The sequence below is a fragment of the Pezoporus wallicus genome, unplaced genomic scaffold, assembly GCF_028554395.1.
Source record: "Pezoporus wallicus isolate ANWC-B61680 ecotype Strahan unplaced genomic scaffold, APGP_CSIRO_Pwel_v1 contig_8341, whole genome shotgun sequence".
Lineage (NCBI taxonomy): Eukaryota > Metazoa > Chordata > Aves > Psittaciformes > Psittacidae > Pezoporus > Pezoporus wallicus.
In genome coordinates, this window is record NW_026638083.1 from 2,947,999 (window position 1) to 2,967,759 (window position 19,761).

A 19,761-nucleotide genomic window follows, 5' to 3' on the forward strand; every position below is an offset into this window, starting at 1 on the left:
TGGTTATTAGTTATTACATTTGTCCCCCTTAACTTTACACTAGCAGGCAGTTCTTCAACTGTGCAAGTCTGTCCTGGGTTCAGCAGTAGCAGTCGTTTGTCTTAGTAGCTGGTGCAGTGCTGTGTTTTTGACTTTCAGCCTGAGAACAGCGCTGATAAAACCGATGTTTTCAGTTCTTGCTAAGTGATGTTTACTCTGACCAAGGACATTCTGAGTCTCATGCGCTGCCAGGGAGGAGGGGAAGTCAGGAGGAAGCAGAGATAGGACACCTGACCCGAACTAGCCAAAGGGGTATTCCATCCCACAGCACGTCATGCCCAGTATATAAACTGGGGGCAGTTACCCGGAAGGCCCAGATAGCTGCTCGGGTCGGTCTGGGTATCGGTCAGTGCGTGGTGAGCAGTTGTATTCTCTTCTCTTGTTGTTTCCCTTATCATTATTATTGGTGGTACCAGGAGTGGTTTGTGTTATACCTTAGTTACTGTTCTTATCTCAGCCCCTGGGAGTTGTGTTCTTTTGATTCTCCTCCCTATCCCTCTGGGAGTGGGGGGAAGGAAAAAGGTGGGGGGGGAGCAAGCGAACGGCTGCGTGGTTCTGAGTTACCGGCTGGACTTAAACCGCGACAAAGTCTAAGGTAAGAGACTTGCCTCGCTATCGGGAGGCTTAAGCTCTGCTCTCAGCTCTGTTTCTTTTGTTGTATAACTTGTGGCAAATCTGAAGTGGTTTGGCCTCCTGGGTATTTAGGTGGTAATAGGGGAGTGGCTGTTGCCATTTGTCATGCACAGGAAACACAGCCCCACACTGAGGCCTGTGTGGGAAGCAGCTGTCCAAAACAGCCATCTCCCTATGGAATGGAGATCTCCTTGAGCTCCTGCTGCTCTGCTGAGAGCCGTGAGAGGGATGAAGATTGTCCCAGGGCAACCCACACCCCATGTGCAAAAAGTATTTTGCTTGCATGTGGCTGGCCTAAAGCTCATGGTATGAGGACCCGGGTCAGTGATTTCTTATGTTCTTGTTGACCCCTGGGTAACAGCATCAAACAAATTGCACAGTGTCCTTTGTGCTCTCCTGGTGACCCTGGCCTGGGAGCTTTTTGCCAAGCCTGTGACTGAGCAGTCCAGTGGGACCAGGTTCACTTTGTCCCGATGTCTTGCCGGCACTCGTGCCCATCAGTGCGTTGCAGTGTGTTTTCCCTTTGTCGTTGAAAGGAGCTCCGCAAGCCGTGGCCATGTCCTCCGTGTCCCCGCCGGCCCCGTTCCAGAACGTTCCTCCAGCTGCATCTCAGATGCCCGTCATTGCTGCCACCCCTGTGCCAACCATCACCGCTAACGTCCCACCTGTCACTGCCCCTCCTGCCGCTGCCCCCCCTCCGCCTGCTGCGCCGATAATGCCCGTGGTGCCCCCGACGCCACCAGTGGTCAAGGTAAATGCAGAACTCGACCCCTTTCCCTTCCAAAGGCAATGGCTGCTGAAGCAGGGCTTTATCTCCATCCCCTCGCTGCTGGTGCTGCGTGTGATCCTCCACACTTGACTCCTTGCCTCCCCGGCCATCGTTGTCCCTTTGGGGTGTGCTCAGACGACTGCTGGCTCTCGAGTTTGAGAGGGCTGAGGGAGGTTTGGCCAGTTCTGCCTCACCCAGCTGGGGTTATGTGAAGCTGTAGTTGCTCCAGCTAGGTTACAGTCTCTCATCTGACCGTAGCCTCGGCCAGTGCTGATGCTCCATGAACCAGAGGCTCTTGGGAGCTCCACTCTTTGGCACCATATAGCCCAAAGCATCTCTTCCCAGTGTAACTGAGACCCTGATTTTACCAGGACTATTCCTTTAAGGTTTGTAGCTCCAGTATTATGACTGTTCCTCTCTGCCATAAACCAGCTCAAGATGAGCCTGTCACTCCAGTTGGAGGAGACTGATGTTGCCTGCAGGTTTTGGGTGCATTAGTTCTGTCTTCCTTACTGAGTAATTTTCTGGGAGTTGTCATTGGTGGTTTGCTATTTACTGTGTTAATTTATGGGTAAAGGAGAATGTTGCTCTAAATAATTGGAATTTTCCTTGCAAGCTGTGTATTCCTTTAAAAAGATGAAAGCATAGCTCAGAGAAAGCTGGAGTTTTCTAAAGTGGGGGATTAACTGCACCACTACTGGTGTTCTCTAATGTGGGGTTGCATGGACCAGGAGAGACACAGAATTGTTTTGCTCATTTAACCTTTTTGTTTAGGAATTACTGGAGAAATTTAAGGCAGATCTTGTAGCTAAGCTGTACTTCCTGAAGCCTGTCTCATGCTTCAGTTTCTGTCCAAATAACTCGCTTCTGAGAATCGGTTTAATTTTAAAACTCAAGAATGAACCCAGGAGTTCACCAGGTACACAGAACTAATCCTGATGGGATTTACTTCAGATTTCTCTCTGGAACTTTTTCTCCCTTTCTTTCTCCAGAGAAATAAATCCTTCCTAGGAGCACAAGGGGGAGCTGACTGCACAGTCGCAGCTTGAATTCCTGTGAATTTGCTGAGGGCAAAATCATTAAATTCCTCTCTTGCCCATAACAAACAGCATACCTTAGCACAGCCGCTACATGCGAGGGAGTGAGGGTTCACAGGTCTTTTATAATATGCTTTGATTCAGAACTTAGAGCCTGATCCTGCCACTGGGGACTTAGACATGTGCTTAAGTTTCTGATGCTTACTAAGTCCTGATGCATCAGCTGAGCTGCAGTAATCAATTGAGTGCATGCCTTTCCCTTGGCAAACAGGAGGTAAGAGTCCTGGGTTTGAATCTCAGCAGTACATAGAGCTAACACGTTTTGCATCATGTTTGGGGTTGGCTTAGAGACGTGCAAATGGCTGGTTACTGTGGCTCAGGTGGTGTGTGTCACAGTCAGTGACGCGTGTTGAAGCCCCCAGTCCCATCTATCCCAGTGCCGTCACGGTACCCTGTCGGAGGGCAGGCAGGTCTCAGATGAGGATGAGCTGGTGCAGCCGCAGAGCTGGGCCCTGCTCATGCCATGTGTCCGTGTCTGTTTCAGAAGAAGGGCGTGAAGCGGAAAGCAGACACGACCACCCCCACCACCTCGGCCATCACTGCCAGCCGGAGCGAGTCGCCCACAGCACTTGCAGACCCCAAGCAGGCCAAGATCATCGCGCGCCGGGAGAGCGGCGGCCGGCCCATCAAGCCACCAAAGAAGGACCTTGAGGATGGGGAAGTGCCCCAGCACGCTGGGAAGAAGGGCAAACTCTCTGAGCACCTCAAGTACTGTGACAGCATCCTCAAGGAGATGCTCTCAAAGAAGCACGCAGCCTACGCATGGCCCTTTTACAAGCCTGTCGATGCGGAGGCCTTGGAGTTACATGACTATCATGACATTATCAAACACCCCATGGATCTCAGTACTGTTAAAGTACGTCCACATTTACCACATCTTTTGCAGGGTGTCACAGCCCTCTGATTGCAGAGGACTGTCTGCTTCTGGGGGAGGGGGAAGGGACATCTATTTTTCTGCCCTGCAAAGCAGACCGTGCGATGGCATCTCCTCTTTGTGGATAGCCCAGCTGCTTAAACATGTGTCCTTGGGATTGTGTTGCACCCTGAGAAGAAGAGGTGCTGTGTTTCATAGGATTCGATTGATAGTATCCCGTTTCCAGAAGCTGCTGCTGCCTACTTGTTGGCATGTGTGGTCCAGATAGGCTTACACTGAGCGATTCCAACCACAATGGGATGATCACCTGGTACCTGGGGAGGGGAGGAGATAATGTGATGCTTGTGTGGTTCACGCTTGGCTCTTCAAGAGCCTAGCTTAGCATGGCCCAATATTCAAGGTGTTTTTCACAGTAGACTGGGAGGTTTCCCAAATCCCTCCTAAATACCCATGGAGCAAAGCCTTGTTTTTGTAGTTCCCATCTTCTGCTTGTGGGCCATTGGAATTGGTGTTGGTGGAGGTGAGACTCTTCCACATGCAGGAGGCAAAGGTATTGCTGCTGGCTTTGGCTAGCGTGCCAGGAGTGTTCTGCTGCCAGCAGAGCCAATGCCCAGGTGACAAAAGGGCAGCTGTGCTTGTGATTCCTTCCATGTTCCTTGGCAAATCCTACACAGAACCTGGAGTGTGTCATGTGCTGATGTACCATTGCGATTCAGCCATGATGCTGTGAGTGTTCTTACTACAACTGTGATAATTTTAAGAGTATTTTAGTTGCATTACTTAGTGGTGAGAGAATAGCTGTCATAGTCTTTGCATTGAGGATTAGGCCAGGAGTTGCCAGTGTCTGAGCTCTAATTCCTGTTCTCATGCTGTGGTCCTGGGCAAGTTTCCCCACAGTTCTGTGCTGTAGTTTTCCCAGTCATAAACTGGAGATGATGCTTAACCTACCTCACAGGGCTGTTGTGAGGACAGATATCTGGAGGGCACTAAGTACTACTTGATGGGGTTTGTACAGAAAAGACAATTTCTGAGCTGGCAAAAGCATTGTAAGCAAGCTCTGGAGGAGCTGAGGCTGTTTTCCTCCTGAGCTCCTGGTGCAGAATGTGCAGAATCCTTGACTTGCAATGTAGCTTTGTTAAAAGCCTGCAGCAGTTTCCTGGCAGGAGAAGAGGGCAAGACAAAGGGTGAGTTTTGCTGCAGGCAAGAAGAGGGAGCCTCAGACACAGTGCTAAAAGCAGGAGAAAGGGCTAGGCTGAACATGGTAGTCTGCGAAGCTGGAGCACTGGTCCCTGGCTCTAATGTCCTGCTGATAGAGGAAGGTTCCAGTCTTTTCTTGGGTAAGTTTTTCTATTTTCTCTTGCTCTTGAGCGTGGATGAGGAAGGGGGAAGCTCCCCTCAGTTTTGGTGCTGTAGTGTGCTCACCATCCTGCTCATTTTGGCTGCGCAGTACTGAAGGCCTGTTAATCCTTGTACATTGCTTTAATTGATGCTGTCGAGGTCTCGCTTTACTTTGTGTTGGTGTTATTGCTCTTCACCAGCTCAGACGTCCATCCACATGGCCTGGATCACAGGCTGATGGATAATTTTGGCTGGTCAGGAGGCCGCCTTCCTGCTCAGAGCAGGGGCACTTTGATCTGCTCCCTTCCAGGGCTCGCCACCTTCTCAGCTGTTTCCTTTCCGTAGCAGTAATTGGTGCTAAGGTTCTACACCTGGTAGTAATAGAGGCATAAAATCACTGAAGGAATGCTCTCTAAACCCCAGTCATCCAGTCCCAAACTGCAAGAGGAATGGGTGAAAGTGAGAGCTGAAAAATACGAGAAAGGAAGAAGGTGCAAATATCTATCTGCTGATGTTTATCCTCGCTACACTGGGAAGTAACATTATGAATGGGCTCCTAAAGGGTGAAGTCTGTATCCATTCTTTATCAGCTGGACTTTAAAATCAAGAGTAGCTCTTGCAGCTCAACTGTAAATGCCAACTACTGTTTTCTTAGACAAAAGTGATTTCTGAGGGTGTTCTGAGCTGTCTCCAAGGTGCACATGTCCTCCATGCAGTTGTTACAAATGCCTTTTGCTTATGGCTTTTTCTCCCCTCTCCCTTTGGCTTGTTTGTTTGCAGAAAAAGATGGACAGTCGGGAATACCAGGATGCACAAGGGTTTGCAGCAGACATTCGGTTAATGTTCTCTAATTGTTACAAGTACAACCCTCCAGACCATGAGGTGGTAGCGATGGCCAGGAAGCTCCAGGTAAAGTTGTTGGTAAATGCGTCCTCCAGAGTACATTTAGTTCAGCTGCAAGTTATGGATTCAGAGATCCAAGTGTGGATCTGCCCTTAGCACCATAAAGGGTTGGTGATTTCTCCAGCCCTTGGAAAGAGCCACGTTCTCTGCTGCAGAACTGTTGTGCTCTTCACATGACATTGCCCAACACCGTGTTCTGCTCCTAAATTGTCATAATTGCTGCTGTATAAAGTAATGAGGGAATTTTCCTGGGCTTACAGGAGCCATCTGTACATTATTGTTGTACAGCAGCTTGTATCGGGCAGTAGGACCCTGACCCATGGTGGGTGCCTGGTGTGTTTAACAGGCCAGAGAGGGAGGTCTTTGTGGCTGAGGCTCCTTTTGTGACCAGTTTTCCCCCTTTTTGTAGGACGTCTTTGAGATGAGGTTCGCAAAGATGCCCGATGAGCCTGCAGAGGCCCCCCCTCCACCTCCCCCGGCAGCCCCAGTGGTGAGCAAAAGCACAGAGAGCAGCCACAGCAGCGAGGAGAGCTCTTCCGACTCGGACAGCTCGGACTCGGAGGAGGAGCGAGCGACGCGGCTGGCAGAGCTGCAGGAGCAGGTACTGCGGTGGCTGGGCTGGTGTCTGTGCAGCACCAAGGCCATGGCAGGGGGAAGGGGTTAACTGTGCTGCAGCAGAGCAATCTCCCCTTCTGGCAGCCAGAGGGGAAAGGCTCAGCAGTGAAGTAAGTGCATGGTTGATGTGGTGCTCCTGTTCTGTGAGAGCCATTCTCAGCACTGATGCTGTGAGCTTCCTTCTGGGATCCTGGAGTGTGAGTGAAGGAGTGCACGGTACTTGGGATTTAGGAAAAACAGAGAAACCCATTTTGTATGAGAGCTCAGGCGTAATAAGGAAATCCAATCACAAGCTTCCTGTGGGTATTGTCACCTATACCCGGGCTGTAGAAATGAGCTGTTCTGGCTGTTGTCGTTGCAAATACTTAAGCCACGGCCTTTCTTATGCAGATACACAGTCCCAGATGCTGCAGTGCTTATGTGTGCTCCCATAATACAACAGAGCATTAGTAAAATAGCTTATTCAGTGTCTCAAAGCAAGCTAGTAGGAGAGCCAGGAAGTGAAGCAGGATTCCAGAGGCCAAGTTGTCAGCACTCTAGATGGAGCTATTAAGCTTAATTTTCATTTGCCCCTATAAACCAAGAATGACGTGTGCAGTTGAGTCAGCTTTGTGCACTTGCACTGCATTTCTAAGAGACTTTCAAATATAGCAAAGCCTCCTGAGTTCAGTCACTAGACTGCTCCATTACTGACTTTGGGCTATACTTACGTGTAGAGATGTGGAGGCGTTGGTTACCTTGCTGTGAAGTCTGATTGCCTTTGTCACTGCTCTCCTCCAGCTGAAGGCTGTCCATGAGCAGCTGGCTGCATTGTCACAGGCACCAGTGAACAAACCAAAGAAAAAGAAAGAGAAGAAGGAGAAAGAGAAGAAAAAGAAAGATAAAGAGAAGGAAAAAGAAAAGCACAAAGTGAAAGCTGAGGAGGAGAAGAAACCCAAGGTGGCTCAGCCACCAAAGCAAGCCCAACAGAAGAAGGCCCCAGCTAAGAAAGCAAACAGCACAACCACAGCTGGCAGGTGAGTGCCTGCCTTCCACAAGCTGTCCTGAGGGGAATGCCAGGAGCCTCCAGCCCAGTTCCCCTTTCCCTGCTGAGCTCCTGGGTAAGCTCACTTGTCATTGCAGTTAATTTGCTGTTGAATAGTGTCCCCATTCCCAGACAACCCCAGGGAGTCTCAAAGTTAGAGCTGGCAGTGGAACCATCATACTTACACTGTCCTGCTCTCAGTCCCCTCTGATCACTCTGGGATAAGGTTTTGCTTTTTGCCTTTTGCACTGCCAACAAGAACGTGCCACTTCATGGCTGCCCTGCTGCTACATGGGCTTGTGCATCACAGGGCTCAAGTATAATGGGGTAGAACAGCTGATCCCTGATTTGTGAACTTCTTCAGAAGTTGTGCTGCTGCTCAAGCCATCTGGCTGGCGGCTCCAAGCCAAGAGCACTGGGGTGTTTGTCACTAGGAGGGCAGAAAAAATCAGTTTATTGCTTCTGTATACCCATGAATGTTTTCATGCTTGCCACCCCCTCAGGCAGCCCAAGAAAGGAGGCAAACAGGCATCTGCAACCTACGATTCAGACGAGGAGGAGGAAGGTCTGCCCATGACCTATGATGAGAAACGACAGCTCAGCTTGGACATCAACCGTCTGCCTGGGGAGAAGCTGGGCAGAGTGGTGCACATCATCCAGTCCCGGGAGCCTTCCCTCAGAGACTCCAATCCTGACGAGATAGAAATAGATTTTGAGACATTGAAGCCCACGACTTTACGGGAGCTGGAGCGATACGTGAAGTCTTGTTTACAGAAAAAACAGAGGAAACCATTTTGTAAGTTACCTCCTGGGGCACTTTTCCTCCACCAGCTCTTGGGCTCAGCTCTGGAGACAGGGCATGTGTGTTAGGATGCTGTTATCCAGCTGTTGGGTATGAGCTGACAGGGATTTTGAGATCTTTTCTCCCAAGAGAAGTACAGAAACTTTCTATTCCTTCCATTCTTTCTTCCCATGGAGTCATGCTCTGGAGACCTGGAGGACTGTTGTGTTCCTCTACAAGACCTGTGATGGGTTTATTACTTACCTAGAATCTAGAAGGTACTATACAGGTTTCAGTCTCATTCTGTTAGGTGTAATATGCGCACATCTGTGAGGATCAGTTTCTCATCCTGAATAGTTTAGCATCTAATTAGGAAGGAAACAAAAAGCATGGTTGGGATCCAAAACACAAGGGGAAAAATTACTTGCACAGTTACCTGGAAAGCCTCTGGATTCTGGGTTTAAGTGAGTTGTGTGTTCACCCCAAAACTGCTCTTCCTACATGGCCTGATCACAGTATTACCCTCAGTCTCTATCAGATCAGGATTAATGTCAGTGTGCTGCTGTGTGTCCAGTTTGGTGTGGGACAGACCTTTCTCTGTGCCTCATCCACAGAGTGAATTGTGGTGGCCCCCTGGGAGTTTAGCTCCAGCTGAATAGCAATAGGATCACTTACCTGAAGTGGTTCTGGCCCTGTCCATCTGCTTGTTGTTTAAGGAGGAGTTGTCCTGTTAAGAGTATAACATTATAGCTACTCACAGCTCTTGCAGAGCACCTCCATTTGTTCATCGCAGGATTTTCAGGTAGGCCTCAGCAGAGCTCAGGCTTTGACCCTTCTTTTTGCTTTTCAATACACTGCTTTGAGTTTTGGTTTTCTCCTGAGTTGGACTAGCTCAAGAAGAGAGCTTCCAGAGGGCATAGGAAAAAGAAGCATCCTTTTGTTTTGAAACCAAAGCATAGAGTGATGCAGATAACTGAGACGTCTGCTCCTCTGCACACGCTGGGCTGGTGTTCCTGGCCCCAGAGGGCTCCTCTGCTGTCTGTCACCATGGTTGGAGTCTGGGGATGCACCCTCTTAGGACTCTGCTTTCCAGGTTTCTTTTTTTATCACTGCTTTAGAACAGCACACAGAAATATAGGCATTTCCTTGCTGCATCAGGTAAGTTACCTGGCCCCTGACTTGTGCTTTTGACACTGCCCAAAGCCTGTGTTCAATTACTCCTTCTTTGGAGGAATGTTTGTTCTGCTCAGAAGTTTGGGTATTGCTGGTACTTGTCACCATTGCCATCACTGGTGCAGCTGCATTCCTGTTCTCTGCCAGTCTTTGCCTCGTTGGTTTTTAATTTGTCCTTTTTGTTTTATATCTAAAGTAACACAAATCACAGTAGATTCTTGCATGACGTATCTTAAGTTGTAATGGGAAGTGCTTAACTTCTGACAACCTTTAATGGGACACTTTATTTTACAGGGCAAAAACCCCATGTAACAATTCTGTAATTACAAATGTGTAACTATTGACCATTTAACTGGCTGGTAAGTAACCTGGAACTATAAGGTTATTACATGGATATTTCTATCTTCTGAAATACTTTTTGGAAGATCCCTCTTAGAAAATGCACATTACAGGATGATGGTGATTGGATGATCTAGACAACCTCAGAAGTTGTGCTCTGTCTGGGATGTGTAGCTGCTGTGTGGTCACTTGATCTTTGACAGTGTCACTGCAAAGTGGCTGCACAGATTTACATGCCCTGTAAAATAGTGATGTCCAATCTTTTTCACCTGCAACCGTGCAATTTCAGAGCTTGTGCATTCTTCATCCCCAGCTGCAGGTGGGAAAAAGCAAGCGGCAAAGTCAAAAGAAGAGTTAGCTCAGGAAAAGAAGAAAGAACTAGAAAAACGGTTACAGGATGTCAGTGGGCAGCTAAACAACAACAAGAAGCCTGCAAAGAAAGGTAAAGGCTTTGGCTTTACTGTGCTACCAATGCCTGAACACTTGTGTATGTAATAGACTTCCTCACTGAGGCAGAACTGCTGCTGCCTTGCAGCCTGGGGCTTCTCTCTGTGACAGTTACTCAGCTGGTCAGTGAGTAACTGCTGGGCACTGAGCTGTTGTGGGGGGGGCTGCTTTGGTCCCTGTCCAGGGGGTAGCTCCCTGGTGGTAAATGTAAGGCCTCTCGGAGGCAAATTCATCCTTCAGAGGGAGAAGGCTGTGGGCACAGATCCCCAGGCAAAATGAAGTTGTGAACAAAGCCATGGAGGGCGAGGGCTCTGTTTCAGCTCCGTGCAGGTAACCTCATCTCTGCCTTCCCCCCGCAGAGAAATCTGGCTCGGCTCCCCTGGGAGGCCCTTCCCGGCTCAGCAGCAGCAGCTCCTCCGAGTCTGGGAGTAGCAGCTCCAGCGGCTCCAGCTCAGACAGCAGCGATTCGGAATGAGTTACGGACACTTACACCCAGCACCCAAAATGGACATCACCTTCGCCGATGCTCTGCAGTGTTCCTTTCCTTAATATACTGCTCTTGCTCCACGGTGGTCAGGTTTTTTTTGTCCCCTCTCTCTTTCTCTGACTTTATTTTTTAATTCAGTGTTATAAAAGGAATCTTCCATTTTTTGGGGGCACTCTTAATAGGTCAAAGATCTTTCAGTGTGCGTGTGTGTGTGACCAGACCATGACAAATAGTTCCCTTTGCATAAAGTCTCTGAAATACATTTTAGCTGACGAAGGTTGGTTGAAATGGAAGAACCCTGAACTCTCAGCAGGAGATGACTAGGAAGTTCTGTGAGGCTTGCAACCCCCCTCCTGCCCCTGCCCTCTCCCTGCAACGTTCTCTCTTCAGGAGCTGCTGGGCTCACACAAGGGAAAAGCAGAACCTTTTCCTAAAGAGATCTCTGTACAATGGTACTGTATCTGGGAGACGTTAGCTTTTCAACTAGGCGGTGTATTTGTTACTAGCACTAGTGTTAATCTCGCAGTCTCCAGTGTGATGGGAATGTCAGATTCTATCATCTTTTTACATAAAAACAAAAAGAAACAAAAAAGTCATGTACTCTGGGTTGCTAACATGCTTTTGGGGTTTTCTTAATCTTGGTAGAGACATAGGCACCTCTTCAGGAAGGTATTTAAGCATGAACTTTAAGCACATGAGCAATACAAGTAGTTGCATTTTTTGTTTTTTCCACTTGAGGTTTTCCTTTTTCTTGGTGATGTGTTGGGAAGGCGGGAGCAAGGGACGCTCGGGGTTCTTGGAAATGTTATTTTTCACATGCAATAGATGATTTCCAGGAAATGGGCACGCTTTAGGAAAGGTTTAATTTAATTGAAAACAGCTTTTGGCTGACAGTCTTCAGCTGGACCTCGGGGTGATTCCTGCAGTGACCACAGAGTCATGTGCTTGTTACCAGACACAGGCTCAAGAATTTTCTCCATGACAAGCACCTCAGTCTGCGCTTAAAATAAAGGAGCCCTTGAGCTCCAGCTGAGGCTGAGCTGGCAGGGAACTGGAGAGGGGCGTTGTGTGTGCTGGGGCCTGGGGGCTTTGTTCCTCTCCTGGTTTCAGTAGGGAGCTCCGAGGAGGGAACGCTGCGTGTGTTGTGCAGGGTGCAGGTTTCAGGCACTGAAATGCTTACCTCAAGAAAAAGAAAAAAGAGGGAAGGAAGGAAAAAAGAAGAGACATCGGCAACTTTTTGAGTCTGGCCTGATGTTCTGGCCCGCGCTGCTGCAATACAGCCAGTTTTCACTGTCCCTAATTTCATGTATATACAAGTCTTTTATTTATTAAACCATTGGTTGTTTAAAATGAAATAAATAACAAAAGCAAAGCTGCGTCCTGCAAGCAGCAGAAGGGCAAACATCGGATGTGATTGGAACCAGATTCAAAAACAAGCAACCAGCAATAAAGCACATAAACATCCAAGGCTTCATGTAAATACATGGGACTTGATACTCACAGGTGCTATGGGCCGGCCTGTGTCTGGTGCTGTCACGTTTGTGTGTTGGGGTTTTGATTTGTTCATTCTCTTCTTTCTCTTTTTACCCCCCTTTTTGCTGTTTTGTACAGATTTTGGAGCCATACAGGTAGACACAGTTTCTTGATGCAGAGTGCTGTTGTTTTCTCTGTAATGTTCCAGGAATCTTTTCCTTGCTCTTGTTTTATTTTTGATTTCTATTTGTAGACCAGTGGGTTTTTTCTCTTGTAATCCAGCCTTAGGAAAGCACCAGTCCTATAACTGTAAAACTTTGAAATCTGAGGGGCAGGAACTTCTTACCAATTCTGAACTTTTTATTGTAAAGACAGAGCGTACAGAGTTTAACAACGTTACGCCTTTCCTTCTCCCAGCACCAGCCCCAGTGCTGCCTCTCTGCTGTTGGGGTCATAGACTGGGTTTTGCCAGAGGCCCTGGGGTGCAGATTGCACCAGCTTGTATTTTTCAGGCAAGTGGCCCTGGAGACCCCGCAGCCCCAGCCCAGGCTTCCCAATGCACCCACAGCCCAGAGATGCTGTGCTGGGATGTGTGGTGTCCGGGTGATGGCCCTTTGCTGGGAAGCACAGGACCAGACTGTTACTAGCACTGCATGGTCTGCACTTCTAACAGCATCTGTATCAGCTGCCAGTCACTGCCCATCGGCTGAGGTTTCATTAGCTGGACACTTCCCTGTCTTTACCAGTGTCTGTCAGATCAGTGTTCCAGGGTGCTCAGTGTGTGTTGGGCACAGCTGATGTGCCTCTGTCTCTGTCTGACCCATGTCCTGGCAATAACATGTTTGCTGTAGAAAAGAGGCTCTGTGTTTTGGCTTGGGCTGAGAGAGAAGCTGTGTCGCTGTTAGGTACTGAGCCCCTCCTGTGAGTCTCTGGGCACCTTTGGCTTGTTTTGCAGTCTCCAGGGTGCTTGGCCTGGTAGTAGGAGGCTCTCGAGTCTTTGCAGATGATTTCCCATAGCATTTGGAATTGGATGAAGTGGGGAATTCCAGTTCTTACTGAAACGAATGTTTTTGCTTTGCCGTTAACAATGGAGTTATTTAGTTCCTGTATTTTAAATTCTGCCCTCAAAAAATCTTCCCCTCACCAGATCCTTAGCAATAAATTTTCAGGATTTCCTCTGAGGAAATGTACTATCCACCTAATGAAGAGCTTGGGGGGTTTAATAGGTTGGGTTTCATCTGTGTTTCTCCTATTGTCTGAGACTTGCATTAGCAAAACCAACTAGTGTTTTAATTAAGATAATTGCAGCCACTTCAGTACCATGGCAACTTGGATAAACAAGCTCCCAGCTTTCCCTGCTTGAAACCTTTCCTTGAGCGCAGTGCCTGGAGCCGTGCTGCTGCTGGGCTGTGGTGGGAGAACAAAGCCCAGGCAGTGCTGTAGGCAGCACCAGCTGCAGCCACCAGCATCACCACCACGCAGAGCCCAGGGACTGGCTCTGCAGGGTGCCACCATCGCTGCTCCAAACTGACTGCACCAGGGACACACCTTCCTCTGTCCCACCGCAATCCGTGGGAAGGCTGGAGCCAAAGGGTTGGGGACCAAGCACAAAGTGATGGAAAGGGCCCTGCAGCGCTGGAGGAGGATCCCATTGTACTTGGCAAACCTGCCCTGGCTTGGGGCTTTGCAAGGAGAACAAGCAATGAGAGCCACTGAGGAGCATGAAGAACAACCTGTGCATCTCATAAACCTGCTGCAACTTGAGCTTCCAGTTAGTGGGAAACTGCGTGTTTTCATGGCAAGTAAGGTGTTCCCTACGGGACGGCAATTCACAGGAGAAATCCATGTTACCATGACCTTCATTTCAGGAAAGAAGTTGGTGACTCCCCATTTCCAAATGTCGTTCTTACACTCTTTATTTTCGTGTTGTTTGTAGTGCTGGTTCTCTCCTGCCATGTCAGTAGTGGTGCCTCTTGTACCTGCAGAGCAGAGTGTCTCCAGGAAAGAAGAGCTGTTTTCAGTCCATAGTAAGTAGCAGCTGCCCTTAATGAGTTGGAAATTGAAACCATAGAGCATTTATTTAACTGAGTTCGTGTTGCATGACCTGGCAGTGCAGGTGTCATGAGAACTTTAAAACGATCAAACATAAAATGTTTGAAAATAACAGGGTTTTTTTAAAACTTAATAAAGAAAATGAGATTTTTATGGCAGAATTTTGCTTGAAGGAGCAAAGTTTAACTTTGTTTTCCAGGGGAAGCTCCACTGAAATCAGTCTGATTTCAGGTATATGCATACACACAAGTAGTTTTATTGAAACTTTTTTTCTGAGAAACTCCTGTTCTGACCAGACCTCTTATGAACCAGCATCCCTGCGCCTTGGAAGCTCTGTAGACTCCATCTGATTATAAGTTCAGCCTGTTTCTCGCTGTTCATCAGCCGTGGGCTCAGGAGGGCAGTGGGAGCTACTCGAGGGATCTGTTGGGTACAGCAGCTTCCTGCGAACCAAATGTCTGTACAAAAGCATTTCCTTTTGTATCGATGTGATTTTAAACTTTCCTACCGACAGGGTTTGTAACTGTGGAGCCGACGCTTCAGGACTGTGTAACCTGTGTGTGTGATAGCCGCGCGCATACCTGAGCGAGTCTGCGTGTACGTGTGCACATTAGTTCCCCTGTGAGGTCTCTTTCCATGTTCTCCATGTGGTAGAAGCAGACTGCAGCCACCTAACCTAGCTCTTTCTCTGTTTCGGGGACTTTCGGACCAGTTTTTAGGTTTTTCCTTGTTTTGAAAGGAATGATGTTTTTTACAGTTGGGGTTGGAGCTGGGGGAAGGGATCGGGCATGACGCAAACCCCACCACCTTTGTTGTAATCCTGGGTTTTAAAGAGACCTGCTCTCGCACGGAGCGGTTCCCTGGGGCTGACTGGGCAGGCTCTGTGCTGCTGGGGATGGGTTCATCCCATTGCAGCATCCTCTTGCTTGTGAACAACCAGATGCTTTTTTAACAACTGGTATTTGCAGCTCTTTGTAACTGTCATTTTTAGAACTAACCAAACCACCAGCACGGGATTTGGCACAGGCCGCTGGGAACTCCCCTGGTCCTGACGGAACCAACGCAGACAGATCTGTTGGTGTATTTTTTGGGTTTTGTTTTTTTAATATTTAAAAGAATGTTACTTTTCTGTATGATGTGCATGCGAGTTTACCGTAACTTTTTCTTAAGCCTTTTTAGTGCCATTTCTAGTATATTCCTGTAAATGTCAGTTACTGAGGAGAAATGAGTCAATGTAAGTAGTTTTAGCTTGTTCATTGCAAATTGCTGGCCTCAAACACGACAGAATTTAAAAGGAAGAGTTAGAAAGTAATCTGTGATGTTACTGGTGATCACGGACCCTGGTCCTGGGCATTCGGTTTCTTTTCATAATAAAAAGAGAAATTGTTTTGTGTGTGCAGTTTGATCCTGCGTTTTCCCCTCTCCTCTCCCTTTCCCGTTCCTTGTCTCCTTGTGCTTGCTTCAGCTGCAAACCTGTAGGGCTTTGCTGGAGCAATCAGTGGCGTTGCTAGCAGACAGACAGGAGTATAGGAAGAGTCCCAGTGCTGTGAGCCTTGAACTCACGTGGAGTAATTCTCAGGTCCAGCTGTCGGTTCAGTGGCACACAAATGCTCTAAATCCACCCTTGTGCTGGTGAGGGATGCACTCTGCTGCTTTAATGCACCAGGAGAGCCAAGGAAGGACTTTTACTCTTCCTACAGATTATGTGGAATTGCATCTGAGTGATGGAAGTTCAGCTGAGAAGGAGGAGATGGAAATCCAAACCCAGGTTTATGTCCCGGCACTGGCAACAGCACCAGCTCCTCCAGCCAGGGCTGGTCAGTGAGCCCAGGGTGATGGGGATGTGGAGGGCGCTGCTGGGACAGGGGCACCCAGAGGTGCTGCTCACAGGCATGGCCCAGTCTTGACATTGCTGCGTGGTGGCCAAGTTCTGTTTTGGTCACTTGGGAGGATTCAGGTTGGGTTTGCTGTTGGGTTTCTTTGCATGCCTGATGGTTTATTTATAAGGTAAGGGTTACAACAGCCAAGTTTACCCAGGGTTAATCTTTCTCTAATCCTGTTCCTGCTCACTGCACTTAAAAGTCACAATTTAAGGTTTTGGCAAACCTGTTTTGCTTTGCTGTTGGTGCAGCTGTGTTGTGTGGTGGTGTATTAGTGATATCCCACAGGTCACGTTTGTTCAACCCATCCTCACAATCATAGTTGCCCCACAGGAGGATGTTTTGTTTGGTATTTACTAGTGACTTAGTGCTGGGTGCATCAGTGTCTCTTCCTACAGCCCTGGAGGAGGCTGAGGACAAGCACAACCTATCTGAGGATCACTGATAGCAATGGAGATCATTCATTATATGTGTGATGCTCAGGTGTGTCTTTGTCTGGGTCAAGCCCAGAGCACTGTTGAGGCTTGACCAGGCTCTTGGGCTTGGGAACCTGGAGCAGGCTTCTCTGCATGGGCTGCACTTCACATGTGACTGGAGTGGGAGGTGATGACCCCCAGCCCCACCTGTAACTGAGGCAGCTCCCAGCTGGGAGCTGCTGCTCTGCTGCCTTTTCCTCTGTGGGTTGTGACCCTCAGTGTGCCCAAGTGCTGAGCACCCAGGAGAGAACCGGCCACTCATGATGCTGCGTTCAAATCACTTTAATGCTCTTTACCGAAGAGGCTACAACAGCATTTAAACAAGTGCATCAACACAACAGCACTGCTCACAGCAGCCACTCCACAAGCCTGCTGTGACTAAAGAGGACACGGATGTGGAAACGAAACAGTCACGTTCACAGCATGAGGGAGAAGCAAGTCCTACTTCCTGCACTGTCCCATCCAGCCCCAGTCCTGGAGGAATTTATGCACATACCTAGGATTTTCTTGAGTATTCCAATTAACACTCTTCAAGTAACTGAATCTTGCTTTACCAGCCAGGTTTACAAAAGGAGCCTGATTAGACCCAAAGTAATCAACTCTCTTACTGAAACTAAACAGAAAAATGAGTTGTGGGCTTTTTCCTATGAGAAAAGTGAAGGAAATAACTTTGTGCTGCACTGTTCCTGAGGTTCCAGGGTGCTCCCGCACTCCTGAACCCCCCTCTCCTGTGCTCCGGGTCCCTTCACCCGCAGCTCCCTGCGGCTCAGTCCATGGGTGTCAATGGCACCAGGCACTGGTTGGAGCCGGGTGGCTGCACACCCCAGGCAGTGCTCCACAGAACACCCAGCACAGGGCCCTGCAGCTCTCCCCATCCCGCTGCTTCCGTGAGCTGCATTGAATGGGGTTTCCCCGGCTGGAAAATTCACCAAAGCCCTTCCCAGCCAGGGCTGGTGCTGGTGGGATCATGAGGGCGGTGAGAGCACGTGGAGGTCTGGCTTTATGAGCACACACGTCAGGTACCAACACATGCATAAACAGCACTAAGAACCCCAAAAGAGCTGCCTCTGGTTTGCAGTGCATCCACGTGCTGTGGCTCAGGGCCGAGTACACCAAACCTCCACCATCTCATGTTAGAACAGGTAAGTTCTGCTCAGCAGCCCTGTGTGTGCATTGTAGAGATTCTTCTTCCCCTTGTTAAAAATAAATAAATAAATAAAGTGCTCAAACAAAATGCAGAAGAGGTTTTAGGTAAATAGAACAATGCCTGTGCCTAATTGTAGGCAGGAAATGCCCAGACTGAAGCCAACATTCAATACTGATTTGCCTAAAGGTGAAGCCTGGGCTCCACTGCTGCTGGGCTGACACACAGGGCTATGGGAGGGCGTAAAGGGAGGCTGTGATTAGCCCAGCGTTATCCCCCAGTGCTGAGCCCTGGTGTAATCAGCACCCGGGAAGTGGCACCGCACTGGTCTCAATGAGATGTAGGTGCTGGGCTGGGTTTCTCGGTGCGATCTTGCCTTGAGCAAGCTGGGGATCGGGCTCCAACGGAGGCAGCCTGGAAGCAGCCTCTCCCCCGGTGCAGTTGTACTCTTCCCTCCTGCAGCTCCAGCTCACATAATTTAAACCGACCAAACCTACTCCAGCCCCAGTCAGAATTGAACCCTCCCGAGCTGCCGCGTGCACCAAGGCTCAGTGCAGCTCCCACGGCTGTGCCTGGGGCAGGAGCAGTGCAGGGGTTCCTGTGTGTCCCTTGCAGCAGATGGGTGGATTTACAGTCACTTTCTCCCTGCTGCCTCCTGGGCCTGTCCCTCCCTTCCAGGTGCCCACTCGGTGGCTGGTGCCGAAGCAGGGGCTGGGGGAGCTGCGGGAAGGGAGCAGTCCCAAAGTCCCGTCTGATCCCCAGTTGTGGTTCCAGGGAGGGCCCTTTGCATGAAACTCCAGTGCAGCTTTTCCTGACGGGGTTCTGGAGGCTCAGATGAAACTCTCAGCACATCTTTTCCCTCCTCCCCTCAATAAATCACCTCGTTCCTGGATGTATGAGACCACTTCCAGGCTGTAACTACAGGGAGGCAGCGCACACTGAACAAGTGATGGCCATGTAGCTGTGCGGATCAACCTTCCCGTAATCCTGGCCTCGACGGAAGCGGATCCGTGCCCGTCTCTCCCGCCAGCCCCTGCAGAGCTCTGGCGATCCATATGGACTAGCGATGGAAGTGCTGGCTGGGGATGGCTCCCAGATGACCGCAGGTGCTCCTCACCGTACCCAAGCCACTTACACACAGCACATGGTCCAACACGAACCATGCCAAGATACCAGGCAGCAGACATGGGCTTGTGAGCTCCAGCTGAGGCCGGGGTTTTACACACACCTCACGACGTGCAGACTGATGCTATAACAGCGACAACACACACAAACCTCAGACAGTTCCTGGCCTGGGCCCTGTGCCTGCCCTGCGCGGGTCTGCCCTGCGGGTGCTGCAGCCCCATCCCTGCAGCCCGAGGCCAGCCTGGCCGCTCTCCAGAGCGATCACATAATAGCACAGAACTTGGACTGCCCCGTGTCCCTGGGCACATCCAGCTTGTTCTTGTCCCGCACCAGGATGGCTTCGTTGCCGTACTGCGAGTACCACATGCTCCGGCTCCGGCTCAGGTACGTGTTGGGGGGCGCCGACTCCAGCTTCTGCTGCTGCTGCTGCCAGATGAGCATGGAGGTGTCCCGGTACCGCAGCCGGGCATAGCCCTCGGACAAGGCTTTCTCCGGCAGCGGCACCCTCCCGTTCATCACCGTGTCAGTCATCTGCTCGGGGACGGCTCCGGCGGGGACAGCTCCCACCCGGCAGCTCCGGAATACAGCCCGCTGCGTCGGTCCAGGTCGACTGCTGCTGCTTCGGGCTCAAGGGGTAACATCCCCAGGACCCAGGAGCTGCCGCTCGGTGCTGGCACCGCTCAGGAGATAGAGCAGGGATGCACAAGGGACAGCCTGGCCTGGCTTACAGAACGGGACAGAACTTCAGAAAGCTGCTCCACTGGTGATGCTGCTGCGTGGTTCACCCGGTGAAGGGACCACACGCACACGAGCTGCTTCTTGTTAGTCTATGAAGCACCTTGATGGGCTCAGCAGCGGCTCTGCGGTGCTGGACGCGGTGCTGGGCGCGGTGCTGGACGCGGTGCTGGGCTCTCCCCGCAGCTCTGGACCGGGTTTGCTGCCCTGCAGACCGGATCCCGAAGCCGCAGGACAGACCTGAGGGTCAGAGCCGAGAGGTCACCAGCGCCCGGCCCCGAGGGGCGGGGGCCCTGCAGGGATGCGGGAGGCGGCGCTGCCCCCGCCCCGCTCCGGAACCGACCCGGGCGCCTCCGG

At 50.0% G+C, this 19,761-nt stretch overlaps 2 protein-coding genes and 1 long non-coding RNA gene across 5 annotated transcripts in view; 2 read left to right on the plus strand and 1 right to left on the minus strand.

Moving 5' to 3' along the window:
* BRD3 (bromodomain containing 3) overlaps positions 1-10,600 on the plus strand; it is a 29,636-nt gene extending 19,036 nt beyond the window's left edge. For 2 of the 3 annotated variants that reach the window (XM_057409176.1, XM_057409175.1), the window contains 8 exons: positions 1,209-1,423; positions 3,023-3,394; positions 5,531-5,659; positions 6,063-6,254; positions 7,049-7,284; positions 7,796-8,088; positions 9,899-10,027; positions 10,392-10,600. In XM_057409176.1, coding sequence (XP_057265159.1) covers positions 1,209-1,423; positions 3,023-3,394; positions 5,531-5,659; positions 6,063-6,254; positions 7,049-7,284; positions 7,796-8,088; positions 9,899-10,027; positions 10,392-10,507 — 1,682 coding nt within the window. In that variant the 3' untranslated portion in view covers positions 10,508-10,600. Of the gene's footprint in view, positions 1-1,208; positions 1,424-3,022; positions 3,395-5,530; positions 5,660-6,062; positions 6,255-7,048; positions 7,285-7,795; positions 8,089-9,540; positions 9,606-9,898; positions 10,028-10,391 lie in introns of those variants that run through there. The other variant, XM_057409177.1, reaches the window with a different exon arrangement.
* A 2,812-nt stretch (positions 10,601-13,412) lies between these two features.
* Positions 13,413-15,431, plus strand: LOC130599051 (uncharacterized). The gene is made up of 2 exons (XR_008972139.1): positions 13,413-14,019; positions 15,036-15,431. It is a non-coding gene; the product is annotated as an uncharacterized LOC130599051 (long non-coding RNA).
* A 2,725-nt stretch (positions 15,432-18,156) lies between these two features.
* On the minus strand, positions 18,157-19,314 carry BRD3OS (BRD3 opposite strand). The gene has a single exon (XM_057409179.1). It carries the CDS (start codon positions 19,198-19,200, stop codon positions 18,931-18,933), a length of 270 nt encoding a protein of 89 aa, XP_057265162.1. The 5' UTR covers positions 19,201-19,314; the 3' UTR covers positions 18,157-18,930.
* Positions 19,315-19,761: the final 447 nt, after the last annotated feature.